At 40.4% G+C, this 18,953-nt stretch overlaps 1 protein-coding gene across 2 annotated transcripts in view; it reads left to right on the top strand.

The window, feature by feature from the left end:
* Positions 1 to 9,814, top strand: part of GPATCH2L (G-patch domain containing 2 like) — a 35,523-nt gene extending 25,709 nt beyond the window's left edge. For both annotated transcript variants that reach the window (XM_018082812.2, XM_018082813.2), the window contains 2 exons: positions 1,648 to 1,739; positions 6,799 to 9,814. In XM_018082812.2, coding sequence (XP_017938301.1) covers positions 1,648 to 1,739; positions 6,799 to 6,971 — 265 coding nt within the window. In that variant the 3' untranslated portion in view covers positions 6,972 to 9,814. The remainder of the gene's footprint in view (positions 1 to 1,647; positions 1,740 to 6,798) is intronic.
* Positions 9,815 to 18,953: the final 9,139 nt, after the last annotated feature.

Below are 18,953 nucleotides of genomic sequence, written 5' to 3' on the forward strand. Positions count from 1 at the left end.
TATCCAGATCCCAGTGCCAAGCCTTCCTACCTTCCAGCAGGTCAGCGCTCCCACCGAACTTAATGTTGTCTGTGAGTTTACTGAGGGTACACTCAATCCCCTCAGGAGACTTCTTTGTCTGTTTGTATTAACCTGTGTTCCCAAATTTGAAAAATTGGCTGTCAGTGAAGCTTAGCACAGTTTAAAAATTTTTGTTCCTTAATGTCAGATTTAGAGGACAGATCTTGTAGACTTCTTGTAGAACTTTTGAAGTTTAGTTGAGAAGACAGAAGGGTAGATATGTCTTTTATTTTGTGGTTGTGCATTTTTTACAGGTAAGTAGGTAGATGCAGCAACATTCAAACAATTTGTAGACTGGACTGGTATAGGAATTTTTTTGTGCTCTCTACACTGTAGAGATATAACAGCACACTTTGGTTTTGTGTAAAGTCATCATCTAAAATTATAGATATTCTAAATATGCTGTTTGGGGTTTGGGGTTTTTTTTTAATCGATTTTGGCACAGAAGTAAAAACCTATGAACTTTTCCTTTTGTTATCTGTAGAAGATTTCAGTACTTTATAGAAGTGTTTGTTAAACTTTCAGGATTTTTTTAAAAAAAAATCAAAATAACAAGCTTTTCATTACTTAATCATCAAATTTATACGGTTCCAATCTTTGTACGGGGTGAGCACCTCCCAGTGTTTAATGCATTCTATTTGCACTGTAGTTCTGCCTTTTGCACATCAGATCTGAGGCTGAGTGTGACCAAGGAACTTGCCAAAGCAACTGTTATACTGGACAAAGCAGGGATTTGAACCCAACACATTTGTATTCATTATGGATGGTATTTGATAAAGTTCTCTGGTCTGCTGTAAAGACTGTTGTTTCTGAATTAAACTCTGCTTCCTAGATCTAGAACTTGGAGGAGTTCTCAATTCAAGTCAGTCGCGACAATGCAGGTTTCTTGTTAATTGTCAAATGATTAAACTGCAATGACCGTCAGTAGGCTTCAAACTTAACAGTTGATATTAATGGAACAGATTATGCCTTTCAGCCAGTTTAGAGGTGCAACAAGTCTGTATTACCATAAGCCAGATTCAGCTGTTTTCACAGCACTTTGATAAGGAAATAATGATTTTGAAAATGCATGAGACAGCATTGCATTCCTAACTTTACGAACTTACTGCTGTGGTGAAAACAATATGCATGGACTATTGACATTATAGGTACATTCTAAGATGACTATAGTACTAAGTAGATCGCAAAATAATTTTTGACTAAGGGAGCAAATATCACACAGTTTCTTTAAAGAGCAATCTTGCAGACATTTGTTATGCTTATGTAGAAGTAATGGTAGGACGTGTCTTATCACTGCTTGATCTACATCTTTATGTATGCAAGGAGTTATTTTAAAGTTAATGCAAAACTAGATCCCTTAAAGGCTAAGAATTTATTCTTCTGAGCAGTTTATGTGTTTGAGCTCTTAAAAGAAGAGGGAGCATAATGGTATATTAACAAAGAATGTGATCAAAACTTCCCTGAGAAGTTTTTCCGTGTCCTGCTTACTAGATAGGCTGAGGGGAAGATGGGATTTGGAGGTGACTGGTCAGTCTTACAGAAACGCAATATTGGAACAGAGTTTAATTTGTTTTAATTTCTCCATAGGCAAACAAGTGTCCACCTGGGACCACCATATTCAAGGGACATCAAGAGGAAACGAAAGCCAGCTGCAGCCTCCATGTCTAGCCCAACATCAGGTAACTTGCCAACATTTTTAAGTCATGTATCTCTTGAGCAAAGTGACACAGGCAAAAGTAGTGTTACCTTGGTTTGAAACTAATGAAAAGTGTGAGAGAGCATATCGTGTGGTTTTGCATAGCATCAAAAGCTGTCTATTAAACAAATTTTTGGTGATGTAGCTATGCTAGGTTAATATATTTTACGGTGCTTCACTGTATAGTGGATGGTAATCTGTTTCTTCATAAGATGTTATTTCTGCTGTCCTAAATTATGCAGTCCATGGTAATAGGGAGTTGATCAGTATGCACAGTGTGTTCCTTCAGTGTTGGGCTGGCATTAGCTGGTGGCTCTGATGCCCTTTGTCAGGGTATTTGTAGGTACTTTCACAGGAGCAAAAATCTGGCAGTTTTTCTGTCATCACTGGATGAGACCACCTATTATTCCCTGGAGGTTGTCTTACTCTTCTGGATGAAAATAGTTACTTTTTTCTTTTTCGTGCTCTAGGGATGTAGTCATTAAAATGCTGGTCTATTTTCATGTGGCATATTTCTGGAAAGTGATTGATGACTCATCAGAATCTGAAAGTTTTAATCTGCAGAACACAGAGGAGTTTAGGATGCTACTTTCTGGCCTCTCACCTTACCCTGTCTTGTGACTATCAAGCAACACGTTCTTCCAACTAGTTTATTAAAAAATTGTTCTTGCAATCCAGTAACAAGGCAGTGGGTAAGCTGATGGGAAGAATGGAGATGTGAAAACAGGGGGAAGGCCAAAGAGACTGATGATAAATAAAAGGAATGAAGTTCGTCTTTCTTTCTTGGGCTGGTGGTTAGACAGTAAAATAATGAAGTAGGAAAGAAAGTTGTGCTTTCTCTCCAGGTCACAGATCTGAATTACAAACTGTCTGAAAGGTTCTGTATTAGAAAAGAGGAGAAAAGAACATTATTAATCTGTTGCTCAGCATAAGTGTCATCTGTTATCAACTCTTTATTTAGGATATTCTTTCCTGGCTTTTGCATATTCCATTTTGGGATATTCAAACTTCTGTAGTGAAAGGGTTAGTAAAATCATGTATCTCGCCACAGAATTTTAGCACTGGAATACTAAGCTTTCTTTGTATGAATGCTAATATCTCTCTGTCCCCTGTTACCTGTCCATTCATTTACTGTTCAGACTGTATTCTGTACTGCATTGCTGGTCATGTTCTATAAGGACAGCTTCTGTTTTTATGCCTACATGTTTCAGAGTATTGTGTAAATTGTACTTACCTGACTAGGCAAATTGTACAGTGAACACTTTTTTGAAGAGTTGAAACTGCATCTGGAGTAGAACTTAGCAGTGGAAATAGCAACAGGGGTTTGGAAAGTTTTCTTTTTATGGATGGGAGAGAAAATTAGAGTTATGTATTACAAAATAAGGAATGAGTGTAGTAACTACAATATGGACTTGCTTGTACTGATCTTTAAGAGACAAGTGCTGCAATGATCAGAAATGGTAAAGATCTCTCCCTTAGACCCTGTTTAGCAAAGTGAACAACTACGGGGCAGGGTTTGCTACAATTCTGACTTTTGGAAAGCAACTTTTATGATTGGATAACTGAAGCTGTGTCCTAGATGACTTTCTACAACAGACTCCCAGTTGTAGCTGGAGCACAACCTGGACATGTAACTTGGAAAGTACTGAAATCTGATATTATTTCTGTCAAAGGGGGTCTTTCTACGGAATTACTAAGGCCTAAAAAAATACATTGTATTACTTTGCAATAAAGTAGAATTATCTGGAGACTCTTGTGCTTGTTAGATATTGATGAAATAGATAAAGATTTTTCTCCCTTGCCATGCATCTACTCACCCCTGCATAAATGCCATATGCTGCAGTTCCCCTATGCCTGTGGAATCATGGCACCCTCTTTTTCTCACTACAGATGCTTATGTTTGTGGTGTTTTACCTCCTTTGCAAAAGGTGAAGCACAGGTGAATCAGAACACAGGCCCTTGCCTACCAGTGCAGGCATATGAAGTGCTGGATTTCTTCACCTTTAAATATCTACTTAGCTGAGTCCAGCTGCTCTCGTCTCACTTGTTGACCAGGTCCTGCTTCAGTGATCTTCTTTTTTGCAACCTGAGTGCCCCGTGGAGGTGAAGGACACAGCCTGAGCTGGCTTCATCAGTCAGCAGAACAAATGGGCTTGCTCTGCCGAACATCGGGCCATCTCGGATTCCACCTCTTTTATAGAGATGAGTGATGAAGAGGAGCTCGTTCCGCTTTGCCGCTGTATTAATACACATCAGGGGCCAGCTCCCGGCACTAAATCACGCTACTGCATACATCTGTTATCGGACTCCTCACCAGTGTGATGAACAAGACTGCAGATAGAGGCTTTCTCGTGTCATTCTTTATAGGATTTTCCTAAAAGAATAAATAGCTCAAATCTCTGCCAACACTATCCCCTGTCATTGTGATGAATTTAGCTTCTTTCTTAAACATGCAGCTACAAATCTTCCCCTGTCGCCTCACCCCCCCACTATCCACAGAAAGTTTTGAGTCGAATTTGGCTGAAATCAGAAGATACTAATAAAAGGCAGATGAGATGTGGATGCTATTTCCTTTCTAAGTGCAGGAATGAGAGAAGGGAGCTAGAGATAATGTTTATTTGGGAGCCAAACAAACTAAGTTTATTCCATGTCCTCTCACATACTTTCATGAATGTGAGTATTTATGAGTTCTGGTAAAGCATCTTTTGCCAGAGACCCCTGTATGAACATCAAAAAACATGCATTGCTGTAGCAGAAGTGCCTTAGGTCTCTATTGTGTTGTTATAGTATTAAACTTCTGGTATAAATCCTGCTCTTTGAGGCTAATGGACCTAAATACCATAACTGAGGTATCTGTTGAGAGCAACAAAAAGTAGGTAGAAATTCAGAATTAATTTGCACTTCAGGAAGGGACTTATCAAAATTAAGTTGAGCAAACATGCAAATGTTCAGAGAGATTGAAAATTAAAGTTAGTGTCTTCTACACTACACAATCGAACAGTGTGAGCCCTAAAGCATAAGGCTTTTACTGGCTAAGAACAAAAGTCTGACTGGTGTAGTTTGGCAGTAGAATAAGGAAATCTGGAGGAAGTTAAGACTGACTGTACTGGATTAGACCAGAGGTTCATCAAGCTTAATGACCAAAAGGCAGTGCCTAGGGAGGAACAAAGTCTGTGGTGAGAAAGTTCCTTTGAGCTTTCAGTGATCTAAGACTTTGAAGGCATGGGTAGTGTCCTTGTGTTTAGTTACTTTCCATTGCAGTACAGTAGATTTGGAATAATGTCCCCAGTTGCACTGTAGGGCTTGTCTGAGAAATACTGCATGAAATGTTATTCTCATGGTAGTTATTCTTTGGTTTGAAAGGGATCTGATGAAGACTGTCATGTCTGTTTTCACTTTGCCAGATTAGGCTGCAAGTACAGATGGTTGTGCCATAAATGGTGAACAACTGTCGATCTGTACACTGATGTTTTTAGTGTTTATGTGGTTCAATCCACTAGGTATGTAGCAGTGCACATGGTAACTGGCATCCTTTTCAGCTCTTACAGTGAGTTGGGGGTAAAAATCTGCATAAATAGATTTTTGTCTGCCTTGTCATGTATTTGCACTTAGCTTGTGAAAAACCAGTTTCTAAAAGGTGCCAGTTAGCAGCCTGTGAAACTGCTTTTCAGAGACCAGTCTGATGAGTACTAGCAATTTGGTGAATTTTCCCTCTTGTATTTCTTGCTAATCATTCATTCTTTGTCAGAGTGGTGGTTTGTCATACCCAGCAGCAAGAAGCCTGCTTCAGTCCTTTGCTTTTTTTCTTTTTATGAGCAAAGATGGAGAGCCTGTGTGGGGAGACTGCTAACAAGGGTCACATAGTGTAGTATTGGTTAGTTTAAGGACTTTGAGGGTTTTTTTCATGTTTCATATGACCTTCAGATGGAAGAAGTTGGTGGACTAGACATAAAATATGCAATATATTGTTATCAGCTATGTTGTTGTGACTGTATGGGAATGACTCACTGTTTTGGATGTGCAGAAGCAGTATTGTTGGGGTTCCAGGTCTACTGAGTGTGGAACCTCAAACATTGAACTAACTTTTTATTTAAACTTCAAAGCAATTAGTCCTCTAGTTGAGGCTTGTTATCCTTGAGGCCTATTTATCCTTCATCCACTACAGAGCAGCACATGCAACTTGTAATTAAAACACACAAACAATTATTATCTGTTATGAGACTACAATGAAGAAGAGATGTGTTTAGTATTGAGGCAGTTACTTGTTAAAAAAAATCTGTTTGCCCCAAAGACTCCTATGACAATTACTCTACCCTGCCCTGTTCTGGTTGTGGGGATTGAGTGTTTCAGGATACTGAGAATGGAAGTAAACTTTCATATCTCTAGGTTTCTGGCAATCCTTCTTGTAATTTGTGTGACTGTTGGGTTGAGCTATGGATCTGCAAGTCTCTTGTGCTATTATAATCTGTCCCATTTGAAGCAGTGGTTGTACTGAGAAAATGAGAATGGATTTCAACCTAGCTTGGCAAGTAGCTTCTTGTCATAATATGCTGATTTACCATGTTGGATATATGTGGAGGTTCATGCTACTGCCTTTACTGTGTGAGAAGGAGAGGTATGTTTTCATCTCTAAAGGAGCTTTGCAACCTGAAATTTGCCATGCCTTCAGAGACTTTCAAAGTTTCAGATACAGGGTTAATTGAGTCTTTGCAAAGAGTTCAATTTATCTTCAGATGAGTGATTTTGAATTGATTCAGTTTAAATATGGGACAGCTAAAGCTCTTGATTTTCAACAGGAACTCTAAGGGAAATTAGAGTTTTGAATGTGTGACTCATTAAGGTGAAGGTGTTAATGCTATCAAGAACCTGTATTTCAAAGGAATTTGGATGGAAAACTTGTAGGAACTCAATAAATAACAGTTTCATAAAAGAAATTATATATATGAGGCGTTTGCCATGAAGTCACTTGTTCTAACTTTTTTTTAATTGCCCTTCCCTATTCTCTTCCTCTGTTCCCCCTTTCCTGCAATTTTATATTCCAGCAACTTTATCTTTCCACATGGATGCAGCAGAATCAGAGCTACCAGCAACACCATCCTTGAGATCCCAGAACTCTGAGTGGACTGGGAAAACACCAGCAACTGAGAAATCTACTATTGCTGCCTCCAGTAACTTTTTTAAAATGCCACCAGAGAAGAGCCTTGGATACAGCTAAAAGGACGCATTGCAACTATAAAAGCTTGCTCGATTTTGGAAGTGTTTGGTTCTGGTGTGTATCTGCACCAAACATGTTGTTTGGTAGTAGTGGTATCCTCAGTATTGGTGTGTGATGCGTGCCATCATCCAGACTGATCTATGTGCCCCACATACCTAAGTCATGTTTGTGACTCTATGTTTAGGAAAAGGTAATCACTGTTGGGATCGCAGCGGCTTTTAAAAATATTCTTGCTATTGCTGTATTTATTATGCATTCATCTCTTTCCCTGATGCCAGCTTATATGTAATAGGTCATGTACAGATTCTTTTGGGTTTTCAGATCTTTATTCACCCCCTGGACATGATGCTTGTTTGTGTGTTTGGCATTTTTGGGGGTGAAAGTCCCACTGCCACTCAGGGAGGCAGAATTCTCTCCCTGCTTTTATCCAGGCCAGAGGGATTTCTTGGCTGGGGAACGAGGAGGGAATGCAAACAGGTTGAAATATGGAACCTGAATTCTATGTTAGCAGAAGGTTTTCAGGCCATGTGCTAATGGACTCAAATCATGTTGCTTTTGGCAAAGCAAATATGGTGCTTGTCCACGTAGAAATTGCCATTGGCTCACTGGCAGCATCATCATCCATTAGACCTTTTCCTTCCCCCTTGTTCTGAATGTCTTTAGTCTTGTGTATTGCATGTTCATTCTTAAACCTCCTACTGAATAAGGATTTGGGAGAACTACTTTGGCATAAATATGTAAGCTGGTGTCCTGGAAAGGAACCCGGGTCCCTCAATGTCATTGGAGTATGGTAGAGGATATACAACACTTCCATATCTCAGTGTATAAATTAAAAAAAATTCTGTTAGTGTTTCTAAAGGATGCTTGCTGTTGAAGTTAACATGCCATTGAACAAAAAAACCACCTAAAGTGTCACCGGAGTTCAGAGCGTTATGGGTTTTGATCAGACTCCTTCTGTCTCCTGCTTTCCCTCCCCTCACAAGTATTGTCTGCTATACCTACTGGGGGTGTCTCCACCTGCTGATGATTGCACATTACACTGCAGTGAACACTAAAGAGATTCTCTTCATAGAACTTCCACTTGGTCTGCTGTTACCTTCTGTGTTGCAGAATATATATTGGACAGTGATTTCTTCCCTCTCTTTCCTTAAATAACTCTGGAGCTTATCTTGGGCTGTGTTTTCAGAATATATACCTGCATAGCATGCGTCAAGGAACAGGTGGCCTCACAGCTTCTTAAGTCCTGTAAAAATGGGATATATTTGTATGAATAGAACTCTTTGCTTTCTTCATTGTGTGGAGCTTTCAGACAGGACCATTTAAACTTTTAAAATTAATTTTGATTGTGGAAGTGCAGCTAGCACTCTTAAGCAGACAACAAAATTTGCATGTTTTTAGTGGTTTTGCAGTGTTCTGCTCTGCCTTATAAATCAAATAGCTGAGGGACAGATTTGATTGTGAGAATATGAAGCAGTGATTTATATTTAACTCTGTATTAAAATGTTAAGTGGTCATAACATACACAAAACAGAAATTGAATGACTTGCTAAATCACAATTGACAAATATAGTTGGTTATACTACAGACATACTGTCTGTGTCTGATCCCCTAATACCTACTTATTCCTGGGGAGATATCCAAATTGGATTTATATTTTGCAGCCCAAGCAAACTGTCAGATCTGTCATTGTAAATCCATCTCAGAACTTTTTTTTTCTTTTTTTAGGGTGGCGCATTTTTACCTTAAAGGAGGAGTACAGAGGTCTGTTTGGATTACAGGGCAAACTGTAAGGCTTTTGTGGAGGAAGGAGTGCTCCTGTTTTGAAGTAGTCATTGGTTTGTCTTATTTGTAGTTATTTTGAGCAATTGTGTCTAAGGAGTAGCACAAGAAGTTTCAGCACTGGAGGACCTTTAATCTAGAAATGTGAGGGGAAGGTAAATCTGAAGACGAGTAGCTTGTCTATCTAATACTCGTGAATACAGGTGGTCACATACTCCTGACAACCTGCAGATAAATTTTAGGATTGGAAGCCTTGTAATCTAAACTGCATGCTACTCCAGTGACAGGGAGTGGTTCCCTAGAAGAGCTTTTGTGAAATTGAGTGGGTTTGATATCACGAAGGACCCTCCACAACCTCTCTTGGTTTGAGTCTATTCAACAGACTTACTCAGATTACTGATCATTCAGCTAAAATTTTATATTTAACCTTTGTATTCCTCTTTTTAAAACCAATTCTGATATATCTTGCTACATTCTGCGTATTGTCCAGAGTAGTTCTTTCTCTTCTGTGGTGTCATGATGGTTTTAAAACTTGTGTAAGAAAATGTTAGGGAATCCAGAGCCTTCATCTCATTGCAGTGGGTGGGAGGTGGGTTGCCATGCTTCACGTGACTTTTCTCTGGGGACAAAGATAATTTATCAGATTTTCCTATTGAGGTCAGTAGCACTGTTATCTGGTTAAGCCCTTACTTAGGTTGTAAGCTCCTAGGAGATATTTCTTGTCCTGAAAGGCTGAATGTACCTGTGGCAGTACTGAAGAGTAACTGTGGCAGGTCTTGTCTTGGCAGACCATACTTCCTACTATGGCAAATTTCTGGAAGCGTCAGGAGACTCAAATTATTGCAGCTGCCCTGTCTTTCCTATTTCTACGTTAGAATCCATTTACAGGTCAGTTGCATTCTCAACCAAATTTGATTCTCCTGAGGCAAGCTAAATGAATCATGTATTTTGTTACTCCTGGGTATTTATCAAAATTTATCTTCAGACTTCAGTAAGTTGATACAGATTTTAATATCTGCAGCATTCTTAAGATGAATAAAATACATTCGTGGCTTTGTCTCTTTTATTCTCTAAGGCAGATTTCTTAGAACTCACACTCTGCTCACACAGTACTCGCTGTGAAGGATACTGCTTCCAATGTGGATTACTTGAGTAGAAAAGAATAATAACATGTCTAGATTTGGTAGCTGTGCTTCTACCAAGATGGTCCAACATGTGATTATTGCTTTAAAGATACACAGCTCACTCATGTTCCACTTCTTGTCAACCAGGACTCCCCAGTCTTTTTCCGATTTTGTTTTCTCTCCAATTGTCTACTCTCCTTGTCCTTATGGGAGACTTCAGCTTCCCAGGTATGAACTGGGAAATACCATACTACTGTGACAAGCAAGTCTGGGAAATTCCTGAAGTATGGTGAAGGTAATTTTGCATCACAAGTACTCAGTGAGTCAAGCAGGAAATATGCCCACCTAGGCTTCTTATTTATGACTAGAGAAGGACTTGAGAGAGATATGATGGTAGGTGGCAGCCTTGGCCACAGGGATCATGAAATGGGTAATTTTAAAATTTTCGATGTAATGAGGAAAAGGGTCAGCAGAGTTGCTACCCTGGATTTCAAGAGAGCTAATTTTAGGCTACTCAGTGAGATAGTAGTGTGCTGTTCCATGAGGGCTGGTCAGTTATTTAGAATCACCTTTTAAGAGCACAAGAGCAGGCAATCCCTTTGTTGAAAGTCAAGCAGTGCAGAAGACCAATTTAGCAGAACAGGGAACTCCTCTTGGAACTCAGGAAGAAAAAGATCTCTGGAAGCAAGGTCAGGCTTCACAGGAAGAATATGGAGCTGGGCTTCATATATGCAGGGAGAAAATACGAAGGACCAAAACTTAATTAGAGTTGAAACTGGCTGGTGTTGTGTCAGACAAGAAAGGCTTTTTGAAGTACAATAACAGTGAGAGAAGGTCTAAGGAAAACATTGGACCAATATGTGTTGAAGATGGTCACCTGACAAATCAGGGTTAAGAAAAAGTGGAGGTATTCAATGTGATTTTTTTGCTTCAATCTCTCATAATACTGACAGACTTTGGGCTGTCCAGTCTTCTGATCTGGATGACCATTACTGTGGGAATAGTGGCTTTCCATTTGTGTACACTGAGATTGCAAGGGACCAGTTGAATGCTTGGAAGTCTATGAAGACAGATGGAATTAATCCAGAAGCTAGGGACTGTTAGAGCACAACCCTTCTCAATCACCTACCTAAGGTTTTGTGAGTCTGAGAAGGTTCCTGTTGACTGGAAGCTAGCTAGTGTTATTCTAGTTTACAAGAAAGGCACGAAGCAAGACCGAAGAAACTACAGATCTGTTAGTCTGTCCTCAGTACCTGGAAAAATTGTGGAGAAGATCATACTGGGTGCTACTGGAAGGCATTTAAAGTCCTTTAAATCATAGAATCATAATATATCCTGAGTTGCAAGGGACCCACAGGGGTCATCAAGTCCAGCAAAGGACTGGTGGGTGATGCGGTGGTTGGTGTCTGTCTTGGGCATAGTGACCATGAAATGTTAAGAGTTTTCAATACTGGTTGAAATAAGAGGCACCAGCAGAAATTCCACCTTGGACTTCCAGTGGGCAGACTTTGGCCTGTTTAGGAGATTGATTGATACAGTCAGTCCCTTGGGAGTCAGTCCTGAAGGGCAAAGGAGTCCAGGAAGGCTGAATGTGCTTTCAAAAGGAATTGTTAAATATTCAGGAGCAGGCTGTCCCCATGTGTAGAAAGACAAGGCATTGGGGAAAAAGACTGGCCTGGCTAAACGGAGAACTTAGACTGGAATTTAGGGGGAAAGAAGAGAATTATTGTCTCTGGAAGGAGGGTCAGGTAACTTGAGAGGACTATAAGGATGTTGCAAGATCATATATGGAGAAGATCAGAAGGACCAAAACCCAACTAGAACTTGATTTGGCCTCTACAGTTAAAGACAACAAAAAAAGTATTTATAAATACATTGGCAACAAAAGGAGGATCAAGGAGTGTCTCCATAATGAATACAGAGGGTAGTACAATGACAGGGGATGAGGAAAAGGCAGAGGTACTTAATGCCTTCTTTGCCTCAGGCTTTAATATCAAGACCAGTTGTCCTCAGGATACTCAGCCCCCAGAGCTGGAAGTTAGGGATGGGGAGCTGAGTGAAGCCCCTGTAATCCAAGAGGAGATGGTTAGTGACCTGCTATGCCAATTAGACACTCACAAGTCTACAGGCCCTGATGGATCCTCCCCAGAGTAATGAGGGAACTGGTGAAAGAACTTGCCAAACCACTCTCAATCATCTACCAGGAGTTCTGTCAACTGGAGAAGTTCCAGCTGACTGGAAATTAGCAAATGGAACCCCCATCTGCAAAAGGGATGATCTGGGGAACTACAGGCCTGTCAGCCTGACCTCTGGGCAAGACTGTGGAAGAGATCATCCATCCTAAGTGCCATTATACAGCACATGCAGGACAACCAGGGGATCAAGCCCAGCCAACATGGGTTTACAAAAGGAAAGTTCTGCTTGACTAACCTGGTCTCCTATGACAGTGACCCACTTAGTAGATGAGGGAAAGGCTGTGAATACAGTCTATCTAAACTTCAGTAAAGTGTTTGACACCATCTCCCACAGCATCCTCCTAGAAAAACTGTCTCCTTGCAGGTTGGATAGGTGCATTCTTTGATGGGTAAAAAACTGACTGGATGGCCAGGCTCGGAGAATTATGGCAAATGGAACTAAATCCAGTTGGCAGCCAGTTGCTAGCAGTGTTCCCCAGGAACACTGGGGCCCCCCTCCCCAGGGCTTGGTTTTTGGGCCAGTCATGTTTAACATCTTTACTCATTACCTGAATGTGGGGGTTGAGTGCACCCCTCAGTGTTCAGGGGAGACCTTGTCACTCTCTACAGCTCTGTGAAAGGAGTTTGTAGTGAGGTAGAGACCGGTCTCTTCTGCCATGCCTGTAATAGTGAGAGGACCAGAGGAATGGCCTTAAGCTGAAACAGGGGAGATTTAAATTAGATATTGGAAAATTTGTTTTCACTGTTAGGGTAGTCAGACACTGGAATAAGTTTCCCAAAAAGGTGGTGGAGGCAGCAGCCTTGGAGGTGTTTAAGAGGCATCTGGATCTGGCATGGCTTAGGGTTTACAGTGGTGCAGGGTTGACAGTTGGACTTGATGATCTTAAAGGTCTTGTCCAACCGTGATGATTCTATGAACTCCCGGCCTTGCACAGGACAGCCCCAAGAATCACACCATGTGAGCGAAAGCATTGTCCAAACACTTGAACTCTTCAGGCCTGGTGCTGTGACCACTTCCTTGGGGAGCCTGTTCCAGTGCCCAACCACATTCTGGGCTAAGAACCTTTTCTAGTATCTAACCTAAACCTCCCCTGACACAACTTCAGGCCATTCCCTTCGGTCCTGTCACTGGTCACCAGAGATAAGTGATCAGTGCCTGCCCCTCCACTTTTTCCTCGTGAGAAAGTTGTAGATGGCGATGAGGTTCTCCCTTCAGTCTCCTCCAGGCTGAACAAGCCAAGTGACCTCAGCTGCTCCTCATATGGCTTCCCCTCTAGGCCCCTCACCAGCTTCATAGCACTCCTTTGGATGGTCTCTAGTAGCTTTATATTCTTCTTATATTGTGGTACCCAAAACTGCACACAGGACTTAAGGTGAGGCTGCACCAGTGCAGAACAGAGCAGGACAATCACCTCCTTCGACTGGCTCACGATGTAATTTTAAAACAGAGCAAATAAAAACCGGCAAATTGGTGAAGGAGCTGGAAGGCACGTCCTGTGGGAACTGGTGAAGGAATCTGGATTTGTCTGGTTTGGAGAAAAGGAGACTAAGGGGTGACCTCACTGCTCTCTACAGCTTCTCAAGGAGGGGAAGCGGAGAGGGAGATGCTGAACTCTTCTCCCTGGTATCTAGTGACAGGACAAACGGGAATGGTTCAGAGCTGCATGAGGGGGAATTCAGACTTGACATTAGGAAACACTTCTATACAGTCAGATGGTCAAACACTGGAGCAGGCTTCCTGGAGAGATGGTTGATGCCCCAAGCCTGTTTGTTTAAGAGGCATTTGGACAATGCCCTTATTTTAACATTTGGTTAGTCATGATGTGATCAGTCATTTGCTCTAGGTATTCATTTTAGGTCCCTTCCAGCTGAACTATTGTATTTTATACATGGACTTTGTGATGTTTCTGTTTTATTCATTCCTCCAGTCTGTCAAAGTCCCTCTGGGTGGTACCCCCATCCTCCAGCATATCAGTGGCTCCCTTCCCTAACATGCCGTTTTTTCTGATCTTTATGTTCTGTCTTTTTCCACCAGGTCACTAATGATCACTGAACAGTATTGATCTCAGTATTGTCTTCTGAGGCATGTTTTTCATAACTGGCCATCAGGCAGATTTCAAACCATTGATCATTTTTCTTTTAACCTGGCACTTAAGCCAGTTTCTCACTGGTCCATAGCCCATAGGTCCCCCATTTGGCTATAAGGATACTATGAGAGATTGCATCAAGAGGCTTACTGAAATCATTGTAAACAGCATTCACTGCCCTCTATGCATCCACAGAGTCTGTCATTTCATCATAGAAGGCAGTCAGGTTCATAGGCTTGATTTTCCCTCTTTTAATATGGCAGCCTGTTCCTAGTTACCTCTTTGTCCTTTAGGTGCCTGGAAATGGCTTTCAGAACTTGCTTCATAAAGCTGCAAGGGACTGAGGTAGGGATGACTAGCCTATCATTCCACAGATACTCCTTTGTGTCTTTTTAGAAAGATGATGTATACGTACACCTTCTTGTCACTGGGGACCTCGTGCAATTGCCACATTTTTTCAGAGAGAACGGAGACCCATCTTAAAATGACATGCTTTTATGTACAGAGAGAAGATGGACATTCAGTGAAAAAGAAATCAAGAGCTGAGAGGGGCACGTTTCTGAGTAGTTCTTTGCATGCTTCCAGTACTTCCAGTGAGCTCTAGTCAGGCTTAATACTCAATTTGGTAGGTACTGGAGAAGTTTAAATTAAAAGAATGTAGTTTCTGGCCTGATGGATTTGTGATTTTAAGGTACAATGAAGAGTGAAGAAGGCAACAAAACAGCAGCTGGAGAGAAACTTGTTAGAGGCTGGGACTAGTGCTACTGAGTGATAGATTAGCTTCGTAATTGTGGTATGCAGAGGTGTGTCTTGCCAGCATCATTCCTGAGTAATGACATCGAGTTGGTCAGTGCTGCCCTTCAAACTGTAGAAACTCCTGCGGTTATTTTGTGGATGTTGCAGAGATCCTGAGCAGAGGATGAGAAGGGAAATTGGAGGACGGACAACAAGAAGGGTGATTGAGTGCATCTTTTATTGTAACCCCTTCTGTATCGAAGAAGGAAGATGCTACAAAAAACAGTATGTGTGCCTGGATATTGAAAAGGAATTATATCAAGTGGATAAGAGCTTTGCTTTGTTGTCTTGAGGAACAGTTTGTTCCTCAACAGTTTGCTGTTGAGTACTTTTCACTGAAGCAAAAGTGAAGGACGCTACCAATCATTTGTTCAGAAAATGTATTTTAATAGTCTGTTAGAAGACTATCAAAGGAGGACAAACTCAGTTCTCTGTGTGATACTTCATTACTATGTCTTTGTCTTCTGTATTCTGTTCCAGTTTGTGTTTTATGATGAGAAATCTTCCTTTTATGCCATCAAAAATGGGAAAAATACAGCAATGCTTCTTAAGGCATTAAGCATAAGGAGACTCTTGCTATGCAGAAGGTAAGACAAGATTATCTTAGGCCATTAACTTTTACCCAGTACAAGGATTGAACTCAACACAGAGAACATAATGTCTTAATTATACCTAAGCATCTCATTCTTAAGAAAGTGAACAGTGCCATAGGCAAGTGCAGGGAGACTAAACTGGCACCAATGCCTGGAGACGGGCGCATGGCTGGCCCTCGGCCACGTGATGTACAATACAGACTTACGTTGTGGAGACAGAGGGAACCTTCAACATCCTTCTCAACTTCAGTGTGGGTAGAATGCCTTCCCAACTGCAAACATGGCTGTTAGTGTGAGTCCAATGAGTTAACAAAGATGTATTAACTGACATACTAGGGAAAGAGAGTTCTTTTACCAACTTAAAGGATTGGTAAAAGTGGAAAATGGACTGGTACAGCGTGTTATGTCAGAGAAAGATGCAATATATATATATACTTGCAGACAATCAGGAAAAGTATTGCTGAGCCCTGCGTGTTATGACCTAGAGTATTCATTGTCTTAAAGCAGAGATGCCAGTATTATGAGGATGATCAGGATTTTGTAAAGCTGCCCTCTTGTCCTTGTAACGTCTGAAGGAAATGGGATGAACAGCATGAAAAAGGCTGTACTGGGTCAGACCAAAGATCTGTCTGCCTTGGTAGTCTGTCTCTCACAGTGACTAGGTTTGGATACCTAGGGGGTATTGTAAGGCTGAAGTAGTTTTATAATTATGCTTTTTTTGGTGTTCTCTTAGCCCAGTGTCCAGTCTCAAAAAGATGTACAAACTTTTTTCAAAGCTGGAGAAAACTTTTGCAAACCTTTTGGCTGTAGTATTTATCTTGCAAGTGGATTTAATGATATTTTTACAAGGGCATGTCCTGACTTTAAAAGCATCAAGTAAGAATTAGCTCATCTTTGTTTGTAATCAGTTTTCTTATTAATTACTCTCTTTATAAGTAAATTGCATCTTTTCTTGGAATAGTTTTTTCCTGATATGAACATCCTGACATTGTTTCTTACATTGTTTCTTTTTCAGCAAGGTTGAAAAGTCTTGTTCTTTCTTTACAATTAGGCTTTTTTTGACATGTATAACTACCTATACACACCCAGCAAGTCCTATGTAATCCACTAACCCATATAAGTAATTTTTCATAAGCTTCACACTGAAAACTTGTCATTTAACCTTTAATTTTCCTCCTGCATGAAAATCCCCAGTATTTCATATCCATATGCATTCAGTGCTAGTGTCTACACTTAGAGTATTCTTTAGAGTTACAGAGTATAACTGTAAGAGTCACTTATAGTACTCTTTACAGAGTGTTCTTATACTGCTGTTCGGGCTTCATATGAGTGTCATGCTAGCCTTTGCTGCCCAAACACTGCTGTAACATTACCATAGAAGGTGATATTCAGTTAGTTGACTCTGAACCTAAAGTTCTCACCACTGCTTTTCAATGCACAAGATCCTAGAAAGTAAGAATTTTTTTTTTTTGTTCCAAAATCTATCGCATCATTAATTATTGTCTGTGTGATAGAAAGTGTTCTATGGAAATGGAAATGCTAGCAATTTCTTGTCTTGTGTAGATGGGCATAAAAATGAACTTGAAGCTAAAGCCTAGATTGCCTAGATTGGTGCATGTGAGACTTCATTGCTGAAGGCATTTCTAAGAGGGCTATGAAGTGAGACTGGTCTGGACTGACCAGAGACGCAGTGCACTGCTGAAACCATTGAATTTTCTCTCAAGTTTTGGCAACACCAGCCAGGCAAAGCTACCATCAGTTGCATTTTAGCTTCCTCCTTCTGTCACAGAGGGCTTACCTAGAGATAATTCACAAACAAGTCTACACAAGATCTGTAAAGAGCAGCCTTGTGCATGTCCCAAATATTTTATGGGGTCATAAAATTTAACTGTTTGTTAGGGATTGGACTCTGGGTTCTTAGGACTCTCTTTATGTAAATAAGAAAGATTCTTCTGTCTTAAAACATGATGCATATTCTCTGAATGAGGTTCTTGCAGAATCTCTCTTCTGATTATAGAAACTGGAAATAAATCAATATACGAAAGAATTGTTTTATCTGATATAAAGCAAACTGAGTTGAGAGTGGTGGAAGAGAGATTTCACTGACATCTAACTAGATTTACAGTATTGGAATGTCCATTAATCCGCATGCTTCCTTGACCATTTCATTAAGTATAACCTGTAACCTGAAGGTCTGTAGGGAGTTACTATGCTTTTCTTCCTTTGAATTGCAAACGTGAGTGAATTTGAGGTAATTTATCATGTCCATTCTTTGGAGTTGTTATGTAATGATTTTGTTTCCCAGTTTGTCAGGACATTGTCTCTAGACAAGTGAGATGCTCCCTGTTCGGAATCTGAAACAATTTCAGAGTTTAAGTAACCTTTCACTTCCAAGTCACTCCTTTGGATCTGCCCAGTCCCACAGGGGATTTCATTTAAATGAGCAAGTCAGTTTCAATTGATAGTTTTATAGATATCTGTTCATTTTGCCAGCACTGACATCCTTTTAAGATAGATTGGCATCATTCTTTTTATTATGATAACAGTGACTTCAAAGATCAAATGAGCACTGGACTTTGAATTTTCTTTTGCCTGTGTTTGTGAGCCAGTACTGGTAGCTATGCCCATTGTGGAAGCAACAACACAGGAATCCCTCTATATTAACTGTTCCAATGAATAAATTGTAAAAAATTAGAAGCCCAGTGAATAATTTGGTAACAGGGATGACTGTGATAGCCTTTTTATGTTTTTCAGACTGTGCTTGCTTCATGCTTTCCAGCTCAGAAATATCAACTGAACCTACAAATGAATACAAGCAGGCTTGCTGTGTATTAATGGAGAATTTCTCACATCTAAAGAAAGGGTATTTCAAATCTGGGGGTACAAATTTTGTTCTCTACTGAAGTCAAGCAATTTTCCAGTGAGGACAGATGCTTAGTAATAGTTTTTTAATGGAACATAGTACAGAGTTTCAAAATGGTAAATGATATTAATGTAATTCTTTTCTAGTAGTGGATTCAGAGGGAGGTATCTAAAGATGAGAACATGAGCAGATCTTAGTCAGAAGTTGCTGCCATTAGGCAGATATAGCACACAGATTTTGCAAAACACACTTGTAAAATTGTACTTAGAAATTGGAGAATTGTACCTAAAGATTGGAGAAATCTTCCTCTGAGAAGTGTTGTAGTTCAGATTGCCTGCAGGTACAGTGATGGCTGACCAGTGATTCTGATAAACTAATGCCAGCACTGACACTGCTGTTTTCCTAGTAATTTTGACACCAGCATCCTGAGACGTTCACCGATGTTGTCTTAGGACTCTTCTTCATTCTGCTTCACTACATAATTTGCAAGTGTTTGGACTCACCTAGGCACCCTCCATGGGGAAACATGCAGTCCCATTTTAAGAA

This window comes from Manacus vitellinus, unplaced genomic scaffold, assembly GCF_001715985.3.
Source record: "Manacus vitellinus isolate BGI_N305 unplaced genomic scaffold, ASM171598v3 scaffold_6_pilon, whole genome shotgun sequence".
In the NCBI taxonomy this organism is placed as follows: Eukaryota; Metazoa; Chordata; class Aves; order Passeriformes; family Pipridae; genus Manacus; species Manacus vitellinus.